General features: G+C 43.9%; 1 protein-coding gene across 3 annotated transcripts in view; it reads right to left on the bottom strand.

Annotated features, from left to right (window-relative positions):
* The window catches only part of LOC140463298 (VPS10 domain-containing receptor SorCS1-like), a 1,204,408-nt gene that overhangs the window by 184,976 nt on the left and 994,368 nt on the right, over positions 1 to 25,064 (bottom strand). For all 3 annotated transcript variants that reach the window (XM_072557066.1, XM_072557065.1, XM_072557064.1), the window contains exons 14-15: positions 15,008 to 15,115; positions 655 to 772 (exon numbers count right to left, since the gene is read on the bottom strand). In XM_072557066.1, coding sequence (XP_072413167.1) covers positions 655 to 772; positions 15,008 to 15,115 — 226 coding nt within the window. The remainder of the gene's footprint in view (positions 1 to 654; positions 773 to 15,007; positions 15,116 to 25,064) is intronic.

Genomic DNA, 25,064 nt, shown 5'->3' on the forward strand with positions numbered 1-25,064 from the left:
TGGAAACAATCTAATTGGTCCAACAAGACAACAACAACCCTCTGAAGAGTATCCCACTACCCATATTACTCTATATTTACTTCTAACTAATGCACCTAACCTAAACATCCCTGAACACTTTAGCATGGCCAATTCACTTGACCTGCACATCTTTGGATAGTGGGAGGAAACCAGAGCACCCAGAGGAAACCCACACAGACACGGGGAGAATGTGCAGACTCCACCCAGACAGTCACCTGAGGCTGGAATCGAACCTGGGTCCCTGGCACTTTGAGGCAGGAGTGCTAACCGCTGAGCCACCCATAAGGGCTGTTTCAAAAGAGCAGAAAGGGTGATGTAGTGAGGAGAGGAGCAAGGATGGAATTCGAGAACTTAGATCCGGGGCAAGTGAAAGGAAACACACCAGTGACAGAGCAATTAAAACGTGGGATGTTCACTAATTATGCATTGCCGTGGGACTGAAAATGATTAAATTGAGAGGGTGTGACCATGTGATAAGGAGAGCGCTCTATTACATAATCCAAGCTTAGAGACACTGACATTTATGACACAACATAATTATAACCTGGTAGGTCGTGAGAATGAGTCCTAATAATATCTTGCTTGGAAGTTTGGTGGGAGAAGGAAAATTGGGAAGTGAGCAAGGTTCCTCACCTGATTGTGGAGCTCCCATGAATGAAAATCAATCTCATTGCATCTTGTGCTGAAGATGGATCTGTAATCCACTTTAACAAGCTGCCAATCAGAGCGGTGGCTGACATGACCAAACACACTGTCAAAGACAACACAAAACAAAACAGAGGTTTGGTTAGAATCCGTGGCAGTCACATTCAAAGTTTTAAAGCACCTAACCTCGTAACCTCTCAGTGCTTCAGATACAAAACACATTGTCAAGTTCATCGGCTTCTACACAGAGCAAATACCCATCAATTTTATGTACAGCAAGATTTCTCAAGATTAATGAGGTGAGTGAATAATAACGAGGAATGTTTTATAGTGTGCTGTCTTTTCGGAGGACCTCAATGATTGCAGTGGTCGGGGGCTGAAAGACAGCAGCACCATGCCCAAGACCAGTTGGCTCCACTTGGTCAATGAGCTCAGTGATTGAGTAGTTTGCCCATACTATTGTAGTATTGAAAATTACATTATGCACTTTGTTCATTTCAGGGTACAATACCAACAGAAGGCATCTAGAAAGGGAATAAATGAATCCATGTTTTAAACACAGCTCTGATTTTGAGTGCTGTTCCAGTCAGGTGACCAGGAGTGAATCAGCTCTCCTTTCTCAAACCTCCCTGATTGGTTGAATCAAGTGTTTATATTCCTTTCTTAGCTTGTGGCCATATCTTACTGCAATTAAAATGTCACGATCTAATTGTTCGCTGTAAGGAACTAATCATAATGTTTTCTTGAGCTAAGAAAGAATAAGTCTATCACTTGGAAACCCTGAGAAAAATAAGGGGTGGCATGGTGGCTCAGTGGTGAACACTTTTGCATTATGGTACCAGGGACTTGGGTTCAATTCCATTCTTAGCTGACTGTCTACATGGACTTTGTACATTCTCCCTGTGTCCATGTGGGTTTCCTCTCAGTGTGCCAGTTTCCTTCCTCAGTCCAAATATGTGCGGGTTAGGGTGGATTGGTCAGGGGAAATGCAGGGTTACAGGGATGGGATGGGCCTGGGTAGGATGGTCTTTGGAGGGTTGGTGTGGGTCAAATGGCCTGCTTCCACATTGTGGAGATTCTATGACTGTATTCCAGCCTTTATACAGTCATTTCAATACATGCAGATACAAAGTTTAAAAGGGGATGTTTTCCAGCAGAAAGGGAAGAATATAGAGCCCTTTAGGTGTCCCTGAAGCATTCGGGTTTAAAACTGAGACCATTGTTGGTTAGGTGGGACCACCAGCAGTAGAGAATACTTTTATATTCTGTGTTTCCTGATGTCTTTTATCAGGTATCTGAGAGTGAGAGGGAAAGAAGGTATATGGTCAGGTAAGGTCTTTTCTTCATTTCAAATTAATGGTTTGACTCAATTTTAAAAAAACACATTTCAGACCATCATAGTCTCAGATCTTAAATCAGAAAATGAAACTTAAACGTTGACAGTTGTTTAAGTTTGCTTAAACACATAAGCTACTGGAGGGAATCTATGGTCATGCAAAATTATCTGAGCGAACTTGGTACCTGAAGGAAACTGAATAAAACATTTTAGTCACACACTGTGGCCTAGTGGATAGCATTCCTACCTTTGAGCCTAAAGGCTACAAGCTGCAAATACCTGAGCAGAAAATCAATCAATGCTGACACAGCAGTGGAAGGAATGCTTCACTGCCAGGCATTATCTTTTGGATGTAATATTTAACCAAAGGTGCGAGTTACCTTCTCAACTGGATGTAAAAGATCCTTTAGCACAATTTTAAGGAAGCACAGAATATCCCCATAATCCGAGATAAACTGGACCTCAATCAATCGCATAAAAACTGACCATTAATTGGTTAAAGATTACCTAGCGATTAACTGGTCATTATGACATTGTTTTTGTGGGAGTTTGCTGTATGTTATGTTCTCCACCCTACAGCAGTAACTACATTACCAAAGTAGCTCATTGACTATTAAATCCTATGGCACAAAAAACATCATATAAAAGAAGGTCAGCAGATTTGAATTGATTTGAATTAGCTTTATTGTCACATGTCCTCACATGGACACAGTGAAAAGTTTAGAAGTCACCACTTACAGCACCATCTCACCTACAAGGTACAGATTCCCAGAAAAGAAAAAGAGAAAATAAAAGTCCAGTATTACAGACCTTCAAATGTACAAAATCATAGTAACAAATCAGAAAAGTAAAGAAAGAGAAAGTTCAGAACAAGAGTCCTTCCATGACAATATAGTAAAGAAAAGACAAAGACATTTAAAAAAAAGAGAATTTAAGACAAAGTCTAAGTCTGGCAGCATCTGTGGAGAGAAAGCAGAGTTAATTTTCCCGTCCAATGACCCTTCTTCAGAACTGATCACTGAACTGGAAACTCTGTTTTCCGCTCTCCACAAAGGCTGAGTTTCTCCAACAATATCTGCTTTTGTTCCAGATTTCCAACGCCTGCAGTTTTTTGTTTCATCTGTGTGTGGGGGGGGCATTTTTAAATTGACTTGAATTTGTTATACAATTGGGCGGAAATAATGTAGCAAGTGAAAATGAAACACAAAATACTGTTTCCTTTGATTGGATGATTAATATAGAGGAGCTCATCAACTCTGAATTATCATTGAGAGACAAAGAATGGGACAGTGAAATTACTTCTAAATTGTTAAGGAAATGGCCGGTTCAGGACAAAGTGGTCTTCTGTGGTTTACACTGGCATGAGGCAAATGCTGAGCAACAGAATTCATACAAGGAAAAGAGCTTTGGAATAGCATCAGTTTCAATGTCAAGGCAACACAGAGAAGCAATTAAACAGCAAGCAGAATCGTGGAATACATAATCAGAATATTATTCAGTATAAAAAACAGGAGAGGTGATCCCAGTGGCCCAAATTGCCTTTTCTCATCCTGCATTTATTTTTATGTTCTTATGTTTTGGGATATCTTACACAGAAGATTAAAAATGAACAGTATTTGATGATTTAAAAAAGCACTTACACATTCATGGATTCTTTTTCATACAGTGTCATTTAATGTCAGGTATGTGCTCCACTTAATTAAAAGGATTGAACACAATTGGAAAATGCTCAGGACAAAAATGGATTGTTCATGGTCTTTACATTCCTCTGTGGTAGTTGAAATAGAATTTGACGGCTGTGAAAGGACATGCATCTATAACCTGTTGGCTGTATTTGGGGCTAGTAACTGAGAATATGTATAGCTTCATCAGTAGATTGCCAGCTGAATGAAATAGACTGAAATATAATGGACAGGTACTTCAGTTAATTTTTAATAATTCATTCACAGGATGCGGGCATCACTGGCTAGGCCAGCATTTATCATCCAATTATTAATTGCCTCAGAGGACAGTTAAGAGTCAACCACATTGCTGTGGGTCTGGAGTCATATGTAGGCCAGACCAGGATACCATGGCAGTTTCTTTCTCTGTGGGTAATTAGTGAATGAAATGTTTATTTTTTCCCAAACAACCATTTCATGGTCATCATTAATTCCAGATTGTTAATGAATTCAAATTCCACCATCTGTCATGGCAGGATTCAAAACCAGGTGCCCAGAACACTACCTGTTCTCTGGATTAATCGTCTAACAATTACACCATTGGGCTGTCACCTACATCAATCGTTTTTATTCATTTGTGGAATGTGGGTGTCACTGACTGGGCCCAGCATTTATTGCCCATCCCTAGTTTCCCCTTGAGAAGGTGGGGGTGAGCTGCCTTCCTGAACCAGTGCTGTCTGTGGGTTGACCCACGATGCCCTGAGGGAGGGAATTCCAGGATTTTGACCCAGTGACAGTGAAGGAACGGTGATATATTTCCAAGTCAGGATGGTGAGTGACTTGGTGGGGAACTTGAAGGTCATGGTTTTCCTATGTGTCTGTTGCCCTTGTCCATCTAAATTGAGGTGGTTGTGGGTTTGGCAGGTGCTGTCTGATGATCTTTATTGTCATTCAATTAATTGTCATTCAATTTAACAAAACTGGTTCAATATGGACTACATCTTAAAATTGGCCTAATTTGGTGAATTGGTGTTGATTAATTACCTTGGGGATCCTTCCTAGGGCTTAGAAGAATCTAGAAATGTCCACTTGCAGGCTATCTATCAGTCTGACTGCCTGATGGGGGAAAGACAAGATCTTGTCTCTTCTTTGCATTTATTTCTCACGCCATCAAACACAAGTATTGAAATAAAAATAGAAAACCATTCTATTTTTGGCATATTTTAACAGGTTTCTTTCAAGGCATTCAGTAAAACCTCCAAGAAGTTGACATTTGGTTTTCTTTACCAATAAGGGAATGAAATATAAAACAGAGAGCATGAAAAGCTTCGAAATATGTTGGCTAGAGTTTGACAAGTTGGCTTTCAATGGGACAACTTTTTTTGCCCTGTTTGAGCTTATACTACTGGAGTGTGCAGGAGCTACAGCTGTTCTCTCTGACTTTCCACAAGCTTCCACTAAAATTAGCCCATTAAATAGCAGAACCATTTATCCCCACCACAGCTGACCCTTCTGAGGGGTTGGATTGGGTTGGGTTGAGGGGTGGAGGGGTGGAGGGGTGGAGGTGGACGTAGGGGGTAGGGTGCTATGTTCCCCTCTCCAAGGGCAAATCATATGAATGTACGAATTGGAGAAGGCCATTCAGCCCCTTGAGCCTTCACCATTCAATGAGATCAAGGCTGGGCTGTGGTGGTACAGTGGCTCAGTGTCTAACAGTGCTAGGGACCTGGGTTCAATTCCAACCTCGGGTGACTGTCTGTTGGAGTTTGCGCATTCTCCCTGCATCTGTGCAAGTTTCCTCCCGCAATTCAAAGACTTGTTGGGCCCAAGGGCCTGTTTCCACATTGTAGGGATTCTCTGATTCTATTAAGGGTCAATGCCCCTTAATACCTTTCTTAACAAAACAAAAATCATGTTTCTCACAGATTTAAAAAAAACAACAATCCAGCATCCACTGTTGCTGGTGGAAGAGAATTCCAAACCTCTCAAACCCTTTGTGTGTTGAAGTGCTTCCGAACGCTCTCCTGAATGGTCTGGTCCTCATGTTTAGACTATGCCCCTAGTTCTAGTTGTTTTTCAGGTAGAACAGTGGGAGGGAAGGTGTGATACTAATTGACTTGGGTTCAATTCCTGCAATAGCTGAGGTTACCATGAAGGACTCTTTTTCTCAACCTCACCCCTTACCTAAGGCGTGGTGACCCTCCAGTTAAACTACCACCAATCGTCTCTCTCGAATGAGAGAGCAGCACCATAGTCTGGTAAGACTGTGGCAACTTTACCTTGACCTGTCTTTTCCTCTTACTCATACTGTGGACCTCCCTCTCTTCCAACGACCCTTTAGCTAATCCTTTCATTCCACAAACGGGAATCTCGGAGTCTGTCAGTGCCTTTGATCCCAGCTGAGGCCCATGGTGGATGGTTCTGAGCTCGCTATTCTGGAGAGATACTGATCAGTGATTCACAATGATTTCAATGGAAGGTCAGCAAACAAGGAGGTCTTGAAGTCATGCGAGAGTGCAAATTGGGTTGAGTGACCCCTACTATATAAGTCCCAATGTATATTCCCACAGTTGAACTTTCAATGGAGAATGCCAATGTGTCAGAGTATTGACTTGCTTTCAACTGCTTTGGGATGTTGTGTCCGATTCCTCAAAATAACACAAAGTTGCAGCAACATTCAATTCAGTTGAATACTGAGTCCAAACTATTGCAGTCGGCACTGACTGTGTTCAGTGATCAGCGGGAGGTGATACTCTGTACAGTGAGCCTGAATGGTCTACAGTAAAAAAAAATTCAATTTTCTTGACTTCCTAAATGGCTTTTTAAAAAAAATGCCCATTAAGAATATCACTTTTCTTTGGATTCATTGACTTTCAGGCTTGTGGCGTCCTGGTAGAGTCCCAGACTCTGGGCCAGAAAATTCAGGTGCAAAATCCATAAGAGGTTGGTTAAAGATATAGTTCTCGCAAACGTAGCCCCTGTGTGAGAAAGCGTTCTTATGCAGCTATGAAAAAAAACCTGCTATGTTTGAGCTTTGAACTTGCATTAGGGGCTGACAAACAGATTTCAATTTTCACATCTTCACTTGTTGCAAATTAAATTTTGACTGCAGCTCCTTCTCACACACCCAGATTTACAAAAGCATGTGACTGTCTGAAAAGCAGTGTGGGAACTCTGAAAGGTTCGAATACATCCAGGTCTCTTTCCTTTACAGTCCCTCAGCATAAGTTAACCATTTTGAAACCTTTAGTGCACATTCTGGAAAGCAGCTGAAGTGCTCTTACTGCAAACTAACCACTCTCCTTCATCCTGCTGAGTGTCTGTGTGCAACTGATTGTTTAAGACATAGGTTTTGCCTTGTTTTCAGTTCTTTCATCAGACAAGAGGCATCAGAGATTACAGCTTTCACTTCAAAGGTACACTTTATTCTCCATTTAGTTATCCCCTCATGAACATAGAACATAGAACATAGAACATAGAACAATACAGCTCAGAACAGGCCCTTCGGCCCACGATGTTGTGCCGAACATTTGTCCTAGCTTAAGCACCTATCCATGTACCTGTCCAATGATTCTGACTCTGCCACTCCCACAGGCAGCACATTCCATGCCCCCACCACTCTCTGGGTAAAGAACCCAGAGGTTCAAAGGTATAGGGGAGATGTCAGGGGTGGGTTCTTTACCCAGAGAGTGGTGGGGGCATGGAATGCGCTGCCCGTGGGAGTGGTAGAGTCACTATCATTGGCGACCTTTAAGCGGCATTTGGATAGGTACATGGATGGGTGCTTAATCAAGGTTAGAAGTTCGGCACAACATCGTGGGCCGAAGGGCCTGTTCTGTGCTGTATTGTTCTATGTTCTATCTATGTTCTAACCTACACCTGATATCCCCCCTATACCTTCCACCCTTCACCTTAAATTTATGTCCCCTTCTAACACTCTGTTGTACCCGGGGAAAAAGTCTCTGACTGTCTACTCTATCTATTCCCCTGATCATCTTATAAACCTCTATCAAGTCACCCCTCATCCTTCGCCGTTCCAATGAGAAAAGGCCTAGCACTCTCAGCCTATCCTCGTACGACCTATTCTCCATTCCAGGCAACATCCTGGTAAATCTCCTCTGCACCCTCTCCAAAGCTTCCACATCTTTCCTAAAGTGAGGCGACCAGAACTGCACACAGTATTCCAAATGTGGCCTAACCAAGGTCCTGTACAGCTGCAACATCACCTCACAGGCAGGTAGTACTTAAGAGGTGGGGAGGCTGCAGAAGGATCCAGACAGTTTGGAGGAGTAGTCCAGGAAATAGTTGATGAAATTCAATGTGAGCAAATGCGAGGTCTTGCACTTTGGAAAAAAGAATAGAAGCATGGACTACTTTCTAAACGGTGAGAACATTCGTAAAACCAAAGTACAAAGGGATCTGGGAGTGCTAGTTGAGGATTCTCAAAAGGTAAACATGCAGGTTGAGTCCGTGATTAAGAAAGCGAATGCAATGTTGTCAATTACCTCAAGAGGGTTGGAATATAAAAGCACCGTTGTGCTACTGAGACTTTATAAAGCTCTGGTTAGGCCCCATTTGGAGTACTGTGTCCAGTTTTGGTCCCCACACCTCAGGAAGGACATACTGGCACTGGAACGTGTCCAGCGGAGATTCACACGGATGATCCCTGGAGTGATAGGTCTAACAAACGAGGAACGGCTGAGGATACTGGGATTGTATTCATTGGAGTTTAGAAAATTAAGGGGAGATCTAATAGAAACTTACAAGATAATACATGGCTTGGAGAGGGTGGACGCTAGGAAATTGTTTCCGTTAGGTGAGGAGACTAGGACCCGTGGACACAGCCTTAGAATTAGAGGGGGTAAATTCAGAACAGGAATGCGGAGACATTTCTTCAGCCAGAGAGTGGTGGGCCTGTGGAATTCATTGCCGCAGAGTGCAGTGGAGGCTGGGACGCTAAATGTCTTCAAGGCAGAAATTGATAAATTCTTGATGTCGCAAGGAATTAAGGGCTACGGGGAGAATGCGGGTAAGTGGAGTTGAAATGCCCATCAGCCAGGATTGAATGGCGGAGTGGACTCGATGGGCCGAATGGCCTTACTTCCACTCCTCTGTCTTATAGTCTTATGGAATTCAATCCCTCTGCTAATGAACACTAATACACCATAGGCCTTCTTACAAGCTCTATCCACCTCAGTGGCAACTTTCAAAGATCTATGAACATAGACCACAAGATCCCCCTGCTCCTTCACCTTAATAAGAACCCTACCGTTAACCCTGTATTCTGCATTCTTATTTGTCCTTCCAAAATGGACAACCTCACACTTGACAGGGTTGACCTCCATCTGCCACTCCTCAGCCCAGCTCTGCATCATATCTAAGTCCCTTTGCAGCCAACAACAGCCCTCCTCACTGTCCACAACTCCACCTATCTTCGTATCATCTGCAAATTTACTGACCCACCCTTCGACTCCCTCTTCCAAGTCATTAATAAAAATTACAAACAGCAGAGGACCCAGAACTGATCCCTGTGGAACTCCACTTGTAACTGGGCTCCAGGCTGAATATTTACCATCTACCACCACTCTCTGACTTCGACCGGTTAGCCAGTTCTCTATCCAACTGGCCAAACTTCCCACAATCCCATGCCTCCTGACTTTCCGCATAAGCCTACCATGGGGAACCTTATCAAATGCCTTACTAAAATCCATGTACACTACATCCACTGCTCTACCCTCATCCACATGCTTGGTCACCTCCTCAAAGAATTCAATAAGACTTGTAAGGCAAGACCTACCCCTCACAAATCCGTGCTAGCTGTCCCTAATCAAGCAGTGTCTTTCCAGATTCTCATAAATCCTATCCCTTAGTACCCTTTCTATTACTTTGCCTACCATCGAAGTAGGACTAACTGGCCTGTAATTCCAGGGATTATCTCTATTCCTTTTTTTGAACAGGGGCACAACATTCGCCACCCTCCAGTCACCTGGCACCACCCCCATTGACAGTGAAGACGAAAAGATCATTGCCAACGGTTCTGCAATTTCCTCTCTTGCTTCCCACATAATCCAAGGATATATCCCGTCAGGCCCGGGGGACTTGCCTATCCTCAAATTTTTCAAAATGACTTGCAACTTCGCTTCCTTCAGCCTTTTAATTGTATCCCTCTGTAGAATAGCAATGTATTTTACATTATTTGCCTCTTATATCTTTATAATCAGCAAAAGGGAGACCAGAGACTTGATTACCAAATGAGGGAATATCATCCCTTTGAGCTCTACCACAGTATTCTAGAGTTGACTGAAAATCTGTTGCTGTCTACGTGCATAGGACCAATGAAGGCCAGCTCAGAATTAGCTACCTCCTTCAGTATAGATCAATAATTGCCTGAATTTCAGACACAGAAAAGCAGCCACTCCCACTTAAGGTGACATTCCTCTTGTGAAAATGCTACCCTGAAAACTCAGCAGCCTCAAAGAAATAGGATAAGACCATTCGGCAACATCCTTGTCAATCTTTTCTGAACCCTTTCAAGTTTCACAACATCTTTCCGATAGGAAGGAGTCCAGAATTGCATGCAATATTCCAGCAGTGGGACACCTGCACCCACCAACCCCACCGCCCTGTGGCTGAACACTTCAACTTCCCTCCTTCACCACCAAACCATTACCACCCGACGCCTGGAGGAGTACAGCTGCAACATGACCTCCCAACTTCTGTAGTCAATATTCTGACCAATAAAGGAAAGCATACCAAACGCCTTCTTCACTATCCTATCTACCTGTGACTCCACTTTAAAGGAGCTGTGAACCTGCACTCCAAGGTCTCTTTGTTCAGCAACAATTCCTAGGACCTTACCATTAAATGTATAAGTCCTGCTAAGATTTGCTTTCCCAAAATGCAGCACCTCACATTTATCTGAATTAAACTTCATCTGCCACTTCTCAGCCCATTGGCCCATCTGGTCCAGATCCTGTTGTAATCTGAGGTAACTCTCTTCGCTGTCCACTACACCTCCAATTTTGGTGTCATCTGCAACTTACTAACTATACCTATTATGCTCGCATCCAAATCATTTATAAAAATGATAAAAAGTAGAGAACCCAGCACCGATCCTTGTGGTGCTCTACTGGTCACAGGCCTCCAGTCTGAAAAACAACCCTCCACCACCACCCTCTGTCTTCTACCTTTGAGCCAGTTCTGTATCCAATGGCTAGTTCTCCCTGTATTCCATGTGATCTAACCTTGCTAACCAGTCTCCCATGGGGAACCTTGTCGAAAAGCTTAATGAAGTCCATTTGATCACATCTACCACTCTGCCCTCATCAATCCTCATTGTTACTTCTTCAAAAAACTCAATCCAGTTAGTGAGACATGATTTCTCACACACAAAGCCATCATTTTGTTTTTTCTCTTTATTCGTTTCAGGATTAATTGGGCTTCTGCTAATGAAACTGTATTTTGGACTGTAGCATGAATTTCAGCTACTCAAAAATAGTATCCATGTAATAATTGACCCCATAAATTTAATCTTAAAAGGTAATCTAAAAAATTCAACTCTTACTCCAGTATATGCCTCCTGTGTTCCACATTCTCCATGTACAACATTATATCCCAGTGTTAAATTCCAGTGCAAAGTGAATGTGCTAAAGGGCCTTGTGCTGTGACTGATGTGACTTGATGTGAAATGCTCATAGATGCCAACAGAAAGTAGCCATATGTTTCTTTAGCAGGGTGTTCTGGGAACAAATGTCCAGAAACCTTAAATCCCAAAGGTGGACATAAACCAGCAAATACAAACCTTGAAGTGAAACTTTCGCCTCCTTTGTTGAGTTTAAGGTGATGAGCACCTCCCTTCAGTCAGGAGAAGTGGCCCTCCTCAGTAGTGTACAGAATGGTTTGTGTCTCTTCACATGTTCATCAGGGGTTTGTACAAAGGTCAGCTAGATAGGGGTCTTGAATCTTTTTAACAAGGATTACCATCACTGTGCTCACTCAAAGCCTATCATTTAACAGAAGAAACTTGTTACTGACTGGTGTAGTCAGGCCACCAGTGCCACCTGAGATGTTGTGTGTAGATTGCATTACTAATGCTTCTGACTGGTATTAGCAGAAAATGAGACTGCAGATGCTGAAGATCAGAATCAGCAAATGATCGGCAAGAAGGCATACTGCCTCACCCCAGGTGCAATGAGTGGTCTCCTCTACATCGGGGAGACAGGATGCCAACTTGCAGATTGTTTCAGAGAATATCTCTGGGACACCCACACCCACCAACCCCACCGTCCCGTGGCTGAATACTTCAACTCCCCTCCCACCCTGTCAAGGACATGCAGGTCCTGGGCCTCCTTCACCGCCAAACCATTACCTCCCGACGCCTGGAGAAGGAACGCCTCATATTCCATCTTGGGACCCAGCAACTACACAGGATAAATGTGGATTTCAACAGCTCCCTCATTTCCCCTCCCCCACATTATCCCAGTCCCAAACCTCCAGCTAGGCACCACCCTCCAGACCTGTCCATCACTGCCCCCTCTGACCTATCACCTTCGCCCTCACCTTCATTCGCCTATCGCTTTCTCAGCTACCTTCCCCCAAATCCCACCCCCCTCCTATTTATCTCTCAGCCCCATTCCTGATGAAGGGCCTTTGCCCGAAACGTCGATTCTTCTGCTCCTCAGATGCTGCCTGACCTGCTGTGCTTTTCCAACACCACACTCTCAACTCTGATTGGCATTAATCTAAGGTGCTTCTAAAACGTGGAGAAAGGATACCCCCATAAGATAGTTAATGGAAGGAAAGCTCATTCTTGTTGAACAGAACTGGTTTATATATTTTCTAATTGACCTGTTTGGATACATACTGGAGTAAGTGGGACCTAAATCCAAGTTTCCCGGCTTCGAGGGAGGGACACTATCACTTCTTCACCAGATTCCCTCAGGCTAGGCTTATTACGTAGTACATAATCACGTTACATTGGAATGACTTTATAGTCTCTTGTAAGATCTTTGAGGTTAGATTTTATAATAACATTATTATTTAGTTACATGGAAGTTAGCAATTGCAACTGGTAAGCTCCTCCCAGGAACACTCCTTTATATCCTGAGAACTTGACCTTCTCCCATAATGAGTTAACCCTTCAGGTACCAGCTCAGAGCTGTCCAAACCTTTTCCCAAACATTTTGCAGTAGGAAATTTGTTCCAATTGCTCAGTGGGAACTGGGAGTACGGGAGGACAGCTGTTCAGCTCTTACAACTCAGTCAGAGCTCCATCATGGCCGTTGCTGCTTCAGAGACTGTGACCTCAACGTTCCTGCTCATATCCCAACTTGGGATCCTAACTCCCCCCACTTTGGGAATCTCTGTACCCACTGCTCCCTACAGCTGTGACCTTCCGTGCTTCCCATTTCTTGGTCCAAACGATGTTGGTTGGCAAATCTTGTTCAAGAAAGCTGCTCCAGACAGGAGGCTGGGACTACAGCCAGGCAATTGGTGGATTGAACAAGCCATCAACGAGTGGCTATGTGAGCTGTAGTATGTATGGATTCATTCCATTTGTGGCCCTTAGTTAGTTAGCAGATATGTGGGGGAGTGATTAGATTAGATTAGATTCCCTACAGTGTGGAAACAGGCCTTTTAGCTCAACCAGTCCACACCGACTCTCTGAAGAGTGACCCACCCAGACCCATTTCCCTCTGACTAATGCACCTAACACTATGGGCAATTTCCCATGGCTAATTCACCTGACCTGCACATCTTTGGATTTGTGGGAGAAAACTGGAGCACCCAGAGGAAACCCACGCAGACACAGGGAGAACATGCAAACTCCATACAGACAGTCACCCAAGGTTGGAATCGAACCTGGGACCCTGGTGCTGTGAGGCTGCAGTGCTAACCACTGAGCCACACCAGTGCTTGCAAGGGTAGGACATCATGGGAAGGGTGTGTTGAGTGGAGGTACTGTGATAAATGTATGTAACAGTATTCAACTTCAAAAAGAATTATAACGTCAGGATAAACTAGAACGATATAATTCCCAACCAAAATAAAACAAAGAGAAGCTGTGGATGCTGGAAATCTGAAACAAAAAAACAGAAAAAAGGAAATCAAAGGTTATGGGGAGACAGCTGCAAAATGGGGTTGATAAACCTAACAGCCATGATTGAATGGTGGAGCAGACTTGATGGACTGAAAGGCCTAAATTCTGGTCTTATGTCTTATGGTTTTATGGTCCAAATTGCTGGAGAAACTCAGCAGATCTGGTAGCATCTGTGGAGAGAAATCAGACTTAACCTTTTGAGTGCAGTGACCGTCCATTCTGAGGAAGGGTTACCGGACTCAAAACATTCATTCTGTTTCTCCTTCCACAGATGCTGCCTGAGTTTCTGCTGAGTTTCTCTCGCACTTTCTGTTTGTATTTGATAATGCCTGACCACTACACCCACTTCCCCAAATGGTGAATGCTCCTTGAAACAGCCCAATTATTGTGTATGCTTGGTGCATCTTACCCCTGCATTAAATGTTGGGTTCAAACTGCATTCCAGAGACATAATCTGAAACTTCAATACAATGCTGAGGGAACACAACATTGTTGGAAATACCACCTTTTGAATGCAGCGTTAAATCAAGGGCCTATTTGGACCCTCAAATAGACAAAAACACCTTGGCTGTTATTGTGCACCTACATTAGCTGCCATGTCCCCCTGTATGACACAATGAACTACATGTCCAAAGCAACATTTTGGCTGTGAGATGTATTGGTGTTTCCTAGGGTCAAGAGTATTAAGACAAATTCTTACTTTTAGCTGAACGCCAATGATAAACCCATGAAATCTGTCAGTCTTCCAGTGCAAGAAACTGTCTACAACTGACAACCATCTGATGAAGGAGCAGTGCTCTGAAAGCTAGTGCTTCCAAATAAGTCTGTTGGACTATAACCTGGTGTGTGATTTTTAACTTTGTCAACAACTGGGTATTGTAGACCAGTACAATCCAAAATCAAGTCCGATGTACTGCGATTGACTAAAGCTCAGTGTAGCCATTGCAAAGGACTAAAGAGGAAAGGTGATTGTTTGAAGTCTCCCTGTCTTAGTGAGGGACTAGAAACTCCATAAATTTCCCCAGTTCTTATGCACCAGGGAGTGTTAGATATGAAATGTAAATGCAAGCTGTAAATATGACCTGTATTTGTAACCACAGTGAAACACCTTGATGTACCACAGTGTCAGAGTTGAATACTATAACATATTTTTATAAGTTTTATGAATACAATACATTTTTACAAAGAAAAGTCTTTTCTTTTTACTTCAGGTTGCAACGAGGAAATAAAATGTTCTCTACTCACGTCATTACCAGTGTCTCATCTCCTGGTTCACCAAGAACTCCGTCTACAAAGAGAGGAACTGAGGTAAAACTGTATTTACTCCAGCTCTGGCCTTCATCAAAACTCAACCTGGTTCCAACAAACAAAAACAGCAACAGCGTTAGATCGGTAGGTCATGGCAGAGTGAAAAGCATTAACTGAACCAGCACAAATCACCTTCCCTTCACTACATGTTCAGTTAAACATAAAATCTTGAGGGGGTCTTGGCAGGATGGATGTGGGGGAGTTAATTCCTCTTCTGAGACAATGTAGGACAAAGGGTCACTGTCTAAATATCAGGGGTTTCCCATTTAAACAGAGATTAAACAAATTTTATTCCTCTTGGAGGGTCACCGATACAGTAAGAATCATGTGGGATGTTCCAGATGGTGAGAGAGTCCAGAGCCAAGCATCCCAGTCTAAGGATAGGGGTTGGTCATTCAGACTGAGATGAGGAAATTTTCTTCACTCAGAGAGCAGCGAGCCTGTGGAATTCACTACCAAAGGAAACTGAAGCCAAAATATTGTCACCTTCCAAGTGAAAGATATTAGGGCTAAAGAGATCAAATAATATTTGGAGAAAGTAGGAGGAGGGGATTGAGTTGGATGATCAACCATGATTATATTGAATGGAGCAGGCTTGAAGGGCCGAAAGGCCTCCTCCAGCTCCTATATTCTATGTTTCAATGAGCCTTTGTAATTCTGATCACCCTGTTATATACTTTAAACTGGAAAGAGTGTCAAAATAATTTACAAGATTGTTACGGAGATGAGAATATTTGAGTTATAAGGAGAGGCTGGGGCTGTTTTCCCTGGAGCGTCGGAGGCTGAGGAGTGACCTTATAGAGGCTTACAAAATCATGAGGGGCATGGATAGGGTAAGTAGACAAGGTCTTTTCCCTGGGGAGGGGGGAGTGCAAAACTAGAGGGCACAGGTTTAGAGTGAGAGGGGAAAGAGATAAAAGGTGCCTAAGGGGCAACCTTTTCACACAGAGGGTGATGCATGTGTGCAATGAGAGGAAGTGGTGGAGGCTGGTACAAGTGCAGCATTTAAAAGGCATCTGAATGGGGACATGAATAGGAAGGGTGTACAGGGATATGGGCCAAGTAATGGCAAATGGGACTAGATTAGATTAGGATATCTGGTCAGCATGGATGAGTTGGACCAAAGGGTCTGTTTCCTTCTGTACATCTCTATGACTCTGTGACTTATTCAAAAAAGAAGGGAAACAGAACATCCGTAACGATAGACCAGTTAACATCTGTCATTGGGAAGGTCTTTGATTTTATTCTGAATGATGTAACAACAGAGCATTTAGAAACGCACAGCATACTCGAGCAGAGGGGGGTAAATTCTTGTTAAGCTTTGGGGTGAAAGGACATTGTGGAGGAGGTGGGGAACATGGGTTCGAAGTTGCAATCAGACCCGCTATGATTTATTGCACGGCAGAGAAGGCTTGAGGCGATAACCAGCCTCCTTCTGCTGCTGATTTATCCATTTGTATGTCGATTGACTGATTGTAATTTAAAAGGTGAGCATCAAACAGGAAAAGGCTTCTGGCTATCACCATGGAAACGGCAGCAAGTTAACTCAAATAACTAGCTGATTGCAGGCTTTGTTTCTGTTACGTCATTCTGATTTGTTGTCATTTGATGCTGAAGTTTAGTTGTTTTTGATCAAACCTATTCTTTAAAAAAAGACAGGGACAAAATTTCAGATTTTTTAAGAAAGAAGTGCAGGAATGCAATCAGTCTTGTTCTTTTCATGGTTGGAAGAGCTGAGAGCCGTTGCTGGGATGAACGTTAGAAGCTGGTGACAGAGAGACATTAAAGGAAGTCTGGAAATTTGAGATAAATTGGTTGAAGGCCTTCAGTTCGTATCCACCGACTGATCTTTTCCATTTGCAATAAATGTAACACACAAACTCCAGCAGATCAGAGGCAAGCTCAGATGAAGAAAGCCCCTTGCCTTATTTGATCTAGAATCACAGTCGCTTTTCTAAGCCAGTTAAAACCGATCAACCCCTTCCCCCAGGACAAACAGCTGATAACACAATGGTGCTCCTCAAAGCCTGTAACTATGCAGGTAACGTGGGCATTGCACAGGAATAATAATGTTCCTCTTGTAGTGCAAGAAGAAATAACAAATGAGCATCCTGGAGACAGTAAGGACTGCAGATGCTGGAAGCCAGAGTCAGTAGATGTGGAGTGGAAAAACACAGCAGGTGAGACAGCATCCGAGGGGTGGGAAAGTCAACATTTCAGGCTGAATCCTTCGTTATTTATAGACTTGCCCCAACATAGAAGCAGGAGTAAGACATTCAGCTCTCTCATCATGGCTTGAAGCCTGTCCTGCCACTTAATGAGCTATCAGTCATTAGCTCCATCCATCTAGCATTTTTTTATTCTCTTATGAGCTGGCCAACATGTCCCAGTTGCCCTTTGAGAAGCTGGGGGCGAGCTGCCGTCTTGGGCTGTTGCAGTCCATGTGCTGTAGGTCCACCAATAACGCCCTTGGTGGGGGGGGGAGGGAGGGGGCAGAATTTCCAGATTGTGACCCAGCGATAGTGAAGGAACAGTCATATATTTCCAAGTCAGGATGGAGAGTGGCTTGGAGGGAGACTTGCAGGTTCCCATGTATCCTCCACCTTTGCCCTTGTAGATGGAGGTCATTGTGAGTTTGGAAAGTGTTGTTTTAAGGTCTTGGGTGAATTTCTACAGTGTGTCTGCTGCTGGTACACACGGCTGCTACTGAGTGTTGCTGGTGGAGGGAGTGGATACTTGTGAATGTGGTGCCAATCGAGCGGGGGCTGCTTTGTCCTGGATGGTGTCAAGCTTCTGGAGTGTTGTTGGAGCTGCCTCCATCCAGGCAGGTAGGGAGTATTCCATCACACTCCTGACTTGTGCCTTGTAGACGGGGTGTCTAGAGGAGTGTTACTCACTGTAGTATTTTTTAATACTATTGCTGAGCAATGATCCACTGATCTCTGATTTAAAAGGATTAATTTGTCTAGCACCTATTGTTCTTTTGTGAGAGGGAGTTTCATTTTTCTAGCACCCATTGCATGGAGAATCTTTTTTCACCTTCAGTCTTGAGTGGCCTTGGTATGGCTGACAATGGCTGGTCCTGGTTTCGAGATTTGCCCGAGACAATCTGTAAGCCTCCCTGTTTCCAACCCCATGGGGAAAACTTTCTCTCTATCCTATTAATCCTTCCAAATTTGAAAACAAAATTTCCAACAATCACCCCTTAAACTTTATTATCCAGGAATTCCAAATCTAGTTTATGTAACCTTTCCTCTCAAAACCATGGTAACATTTCCGCTCTGCAAGAATATTCTACAGCCCTGCACACATCAGCCTAAGAAATGCATTCAGTGAGCCAGTTATAGCAAATTGAAGAGGGCTGATCCAAGTCACAATGAGGAGATTCGGAGAGTCAGAGATTCGGAGATCCGGAGATTTCTAAAGGAGGAAAGGTACAGAGATTTGGAGATGCTGGCTTGGATTTTCAGATGGTCAGATAGCCCTTAGTCCAGTCTAGATTGGAGTTGTGCATTAGAACCTTCACATTGGATCCCCCTCGTAATAAACTCTAAAGGAATTGCTTGAGGAATTTTAGATTCCAATATGCCTGGAACCCTCTGAAAATATCACTTAAACTGGAGAATTCAGTGAGTTACAGAATCATAGAGTCAGAGTCCTGGTGAAATGAAGCAAAGTTACCCAGGAAAGGTTAGACTAATAAAGACGACTAACTCCTGAGTAATTATCCAACTGACCCCATACTTATATCACTCAACCCCAACCCCTAATTCTCCCGAAGCACCTATACCCCAAACCCCGAGCTGGCACCACCCTGCCTCCCCAGGATCTGACAGTCTGACCCCGCTTTGCTCTAGCCCTGCTACCCTCTCCCACTTCTTCTCCTCGCCTATTCCTGGCAGGGTGTGATTCGGGATCTTCACATTTCAGAATATGGCAGCTGACCACTGTGGGAAAGGATCTGGTTTGTTTTCCCATGACAGCTCTGCACTCTGAGGGAGTTGTCAGAATGAATGTCCCACTCCATATTGCTGAAGGAGCACTGATTGGAATTTCCTGTCAGAAATGTGGAACTCCCTTCTTGTGTTAAAACAAAACAGAGTGGTCACATGTGGGAGAGACGCTTCCTCCTCAGAAAGTCAGGCCCAAGGGTCTTATGTTCCAACAATAATTACCAAGATGGTAGAAGACTGCTTCTCTTAGGGATGGACATGATACGGATGTAATCGAGGCAAAATCAATACACAGAAAGTGAATTTAAGGTTGGAGGATGGAGAATATAGAGATTGAGATGAGGTAGAGTGACATGAAGCTATAACGCAACTAAAATCAAGATGAGACATTGTTTACTTGGACTTTTGTAAAGCACTTGATAAGGTTCTGCGTGGTAGACTAATGAGTAAAGTTAGATCACATGGGATTCAGGAAGAGCTTGCCAACTGGATACAAAATTGGCTAAATGGCAGGAGACTGGTGGTGGTGGTGGGTGGGGGGTGCTTTTCAGACTGGAGCCTGTGACCAGCAGTGTTCTACAGGGATTGGTGCTGGGTCTTCTCTTGTTTGTCATTTATATAAATGATTTGGATGAGAATATAGGAGGCATTTTTAGCAATTTTGCAGATGACACCAAAATCAGTGGTATCATGGGCAGTGAAGAAGGTTATCTAAGATCACAGAGAGAATCTTGATCAATTGGATCAATAGGCTGAGGAGTTTAATTTGGATAAATGCAAGGTATTGTATTTTGGTAAAACAAACAAGGGCAGGATTGAAACAATTAATGATAGATTAGATTACTTACAGTGTGGAAACAGGCCCTTCAGCCCAACAAGTCCACACCGACCCGCCGAAGCACAACCCACCCAGACCCATTCCCCAACACCTAACATTACAGGCAATTTAGCATGGCCAATTCACCTGGCCTGCACATTTTTGGACTGTGGGAGGAAACCGGAGCACCCGGAGGAAACCCACGCAGACACGGGGAGAATGTGCAAACTCCACACAGTCAGTCGCCTGAGACAGGAATTGAACCCGGGTCTCTGGTGCTGTGAGGCAATAGTGCTAACCACTGTTCCACCGTGCCGATAGGGCCTTGGATAGTGCTGTAGAACAAAGACCTGGGGGCTCAGGTACATAATTACTGACAATTTGTGTCATATAGAGACAGGGCACTTAAGAAGGTATTTAGCATGCTTGTCTTCATTGCTCAGACTTTGAGTACAGGAGTCGAGATTATCATGTTGAGGTTGTACAGGATGTTGGTGAGGCGTCTTCTGGAATACTGTGTCCAGTTCTGGTCATCCTGGTCATTAGAGTAAGGATACAATTAAACTGGAAATAGTTATGAAAACAATTACCAGGATGTTGCCAGGAATGGAGGGTTTGAGTTATAAGAATAGCTCAGATAGGTTGGGACATTTTTCACTGTAGTTTAGGAGGTTCAGGGCTAACCTTACAGGGGTTTATAAAATCATAAGGGGCATAGATAGGGTGAATAGCCAAGGTCTTTTTCTGAGGTGGGGAGTTCAAAACTAGAGACCATACAATTTAAATGAGATGAGAAAGATTTAATAAAGACATGAAGAACAATGTTTTTACACAGAGAGTCATTAGTTTGTAGGATGAACTACCAGAGGAAGAGGTGAATACAGGTACAGTTACTACATTCAAAATAGTTTGGATATGTTTATGAATAGGAAAGGTTTCGAGAGATGTGGGCCAAATGCAGGCAAACGGTACTAGTTCAGTTTGGGATATCTGCTAAAGACTGCTCATGTCATCTCCTTGCTCTTCTTAACTCGCTCTTTAAATCCTTCTCAGCTAATCTGTAACTCTCCATCGTCTCATCTGTACCATCTCGTCTCAACATCACATAAGCCTCCCACTTCCACTTTACAAGAGATACAATTTCTTTAGTAAACTACTGTTCCCTTACCTTATCACTTCCTCCCTGCCCGACAGGGACATACCTATCAAGGACACGCAATTTCTGTTCCTTAAACCAGCTCCACATTTCAATTGTCTGGATCTCCTGCATTTTGCTATCCTATTCTATGTTTCCTAAGTCTTGCCTAATTGTATTATAATTGCCCTGTGGCTTGTACCTATCCCTTTCCATGGCTAAACTAAACATAACTGAATTATGGTCACTCTCTCCAAAGTGCTCACCTACAACTAAATCAAACATCTGGCCTGGTTCATTACCAAGCACCAGATCCAGTGGGGCCTCCCCTCATCGGCCCTTCGACATACTGTGTCAGGAAACCCTCCTGCACACATTGGACAAAAACAGGTCCATCCGACGTACTAGAGTTATAGCATTTCCAGTCAATTTTGGGGAAGTTAAAGTCCCCCATAATGACCACCCTGTCCCTTTCACTCCTTCCCAGAATCATCTTGCTAATCCTCTCTTCCACCTCCCTGGAACTCTGCAGAGGCCTATAAAAAACTTCCAGCAGTGTGACCTCTCCTCTCCTATTTCTAACCTCAGCCCACACTACCTCAGAAGACGAGTCCTCATCAAAAGTTCTCTCAGCCACCGCTATACTGTCCTTGACTAACAAAGCCTCACACCTTTCCCCCTTTTACCACCTTCCCTGATCTTAATGAAAGATCTAAACCCTGGAACCTGCAATATCCATACCTCACCCTGCTCTATCCATGTCTCCGAAATGGCCACAACATCGAAGTCCCAGGTACCTATCCATGCTGCAAGCTCACATACCTTATTTCAGATACTTCTGGCGTTGAAGTAGACACACTTCAAATCAGCTTGCTGTCTGCCAGCACATTCCTGTGACCCTGAAATCCTGTCCCTGTCCTCCCTACTCGCATCCTCCTGTGCACTGCAACTACACCTCCGGTTCCCATCCCCCAGCTGAGCTAGTTTAAACCCACCCGAATAGCACCAGCAAATTTCCCACCCAAGATATTCGTACCTCTCTGGTTCAAGTGATGACCGTCCTGTTTGTAGAGGTCCCACCTTCTCCAAAATGAGCCCCAATTATCCATAAACCTGAAACCCTCCCTCCTGCACCATCTCTGCAGCCAGGTTTTTAGTTGATATCTCTTCCTATTCCTCGCTCTCACGTGGCACAGATAACAATCCAGAGATCCACCCTAGTTCACTGAAATCCTGCCCTTACATCCCTATCCCGCTTTCTGTGTATGTTGTTGGTACCTACATGGACAACGACTTGGGGCTGGTCACCCTCTCCCTACAGGACCCCAAAGACACGATCCGAGACATCATGGACCTTGGCACCTGGGAGGCAACACACCAACCGCGAGTCTCGTTCGTTCCCAACAAACCTTTTATCTGAGCCTCTAACTATTGAGTCCCCAATGACTAACACTTTCCTCCTTTCCCCCGCAACAGGGACTGACTTTGTGCCAGAGTCCTGCGCCCCAATGCATACCCTTGGTATACATCACATCATCCTCCGCCACTAACGCCACCTACAAACAGACCCCACTACCAGGGATATATTTCCCTCCCCACCCCTATCAGCATTCTGAAGAGACCATTCCCTCTATGCCTCCCTCGTCAGATCCACACCCGCCCACTCCTGGCACTTGCCCCAGTCACCGCAGGAAGTGCAAAACTCCTCCCCCCATATCTCCGTCCGAGGCCCCAAAGGAGCCTTCCACATCTGTCAGAAATTTACCTGCACCTCCACACGTCATTTATTGTATCCATTGCACCCCATGTAGTCTTCTGTACATCGGGGAGACAAGACGCCAACTTGCAGATCATTTCAGAGAACATCTCTGGGACACCCGCACTAACCAACCCCACCGCCTCGTGGTTGAACACTTCAACTCCCCCTCTCACTCCGCCAAAGACATGCATGTCCTGGGCCTCCTCCATCGCCAAACCCTAACCACCCGATGCCTGGAGGAAGAACGCCTCATCTTCTGCCTCGGGACCCTCTAACCACACGGGATTAATGTAGATTTCACCTGTTTCCTCATTCCACCCCCCCTCCCCCCATCCCAGTCCCAAGCTTCAACTTGACATCACCATCTTGACCTATCTTTCCCACCTGTCCGCTCCACCCTCCTCTCTGACCTAGCCCCTTTCCGTCCACCTTCATCGACCTATTGCACTCTCAGCTACCTCTCCCTGACCCCGCCCCCTCCCATTTATCTCTCAGACCCTTGGCTCACAAGCCTCATTCCTGATGAAGGGCTTATGCCTGAAACGTTGATTCTCCTGCTTCTCGGATGCTGCCTGACCAGCTGTCCTTTCCCAGCATCACACTCTCGACCCTGATGCTCAGAATCACACAAATCAAAATTACAAGCAGTCTGGTTCATCCTGAGGCCAGTGCAGAGTGAGGGACAGGACTGGAACAAAATGGAAGGCATTTTTGGATTAGACCAAGATAATTTTATTACTGTTACCACCCTCACTCAGTTAATGTTGGATTCCCTTCCACCATCCTGCCCACACCCCCTCTCACCCAGCCCCAGTCAATGCTGAGCTCTCCATCCTTGGAATCTCCCTTACTCAGTATTTCATTGACCTCAAGGCATTATCAAGTACTGAAATTGTAGATAGTGACCATGGTCAAACATTCAAATAAGAGCAAAAATACTGCAGATGCTGGAAATCTGGAGAAACTCAGCAGGTCTGGTAGTATCTGTGGAGAGAAAAGCAGAGTTACCATTTCAAGTCTGGAGTAAGACTCTTCAGAACTGAAAGGCGTTGCAAAATGTTTCTTAATGTACTTTTTACAGAGGAAGAGGAGGGGTGAGAGGTATAGACATTGTGGAGGTTCAGGTTAACAGTGGAGAAAGAGAAAACGAGATGTAAAATGGGTGTAAATTAACAGTGAAAGGAGAGAATGGGTCCTCTCTACTAAGAGCAAAATAAACAAGATTCAAACATGACAATATGTGGTGGAGGGGTGTGGGGTAATGGGGATAATGGGGAGAGAATAAAGAAAATGAAGAACAAACATCATGTTAAGATACAGTGTAAGAACTCACAGCCTCAGTATGAAAATCCTACAACAGACTCAGCCAAAAACACATACGATTCAGCCGATCATTATTGCTTGTGGGAGTTTGCTGTGTACAAATATGCATGTTTTCTGCATTACCAGAGTGTATACACTTCCAAAGTGTTCCATTGGCTCTCAAACAGTTTGAAATATCCAGCAATTGTGAAAGGCAATATGTTAATGGAAATCCTTTGTTTGTTCTTTTTTAAACTATATCTCCTTCTGCTCTCCCAAGTACACGGTCACATGGCACTATCTTGAGGTAGAGTAGGTATGTGCTCGTCAATCTTTATTCTTCCACGAAAATAAATACGACTGATTATTTGGTCAGCACTATATTGCTGTTTGTGGAATCTTGTTGTGTGCAACATTCACAGCTGCATTTCCTTTGGATCCGCAGTAATTACACTTCAATAAGGAACTTGATTGGATGTCAAGTGGTTTGGGATGTGCAGAGTTCATTGTAGGCCACTTCTTAGCTCTCTTCAATTTTTCTTTCTATGTACAATGTCACCGGAGTCTCCAGCCCCTAATTGCTTGGATTTTTAAAACATGATTCTTTTATAGCATGAGGGAAATTAGGAAATGGACAATAATTGCTGCCCTTGCCCAGATCTCATCAACAAATTTAAAAAGATGCACCAAAGGTTAAGAGTTTTCCTGTTGTGCTGAAGAGTCATAGTCAACTTCAAAACGTTAACTCTGTTTCTCTCTCCACAGATGCTACTGCTCCTGCTGAGTTTCTCTAGCATCGTCTGTCCTTTATTCCACAAATTACTAAGTATGATGGGAATTATGGAACATGAAGCCATCTTTCACTCATGTCCAGGGTAACATGAAGGGTAAAGCATTTTCAGAGTATTTGGAGAGAGGCTAACTCCACGTACTTACCCCAGCATTTAGTTTTCAGGACTGGCATGCTTCATTCCTTTCAAAAGGGCATCATAACCCTATGATTTCTAAACATATATTGCCCAGGTTAG

Source organism: Chiloscyllium punctatum, chromosome 38 (assembly GCF_047496795.1).
Source record: "Chiloscyllium punctatum isolate Juve2018m chromosome 38, sChiPun1.3, whole genome shotgun sequence".
Taxonomy (NCBI): Eukaryota; Metazoa; Chordata; class Chondrichthyes; order Orectolobiformes; family Hemiscylliidae; genus Chiloscyllium; species Chiloscyllium punctatum.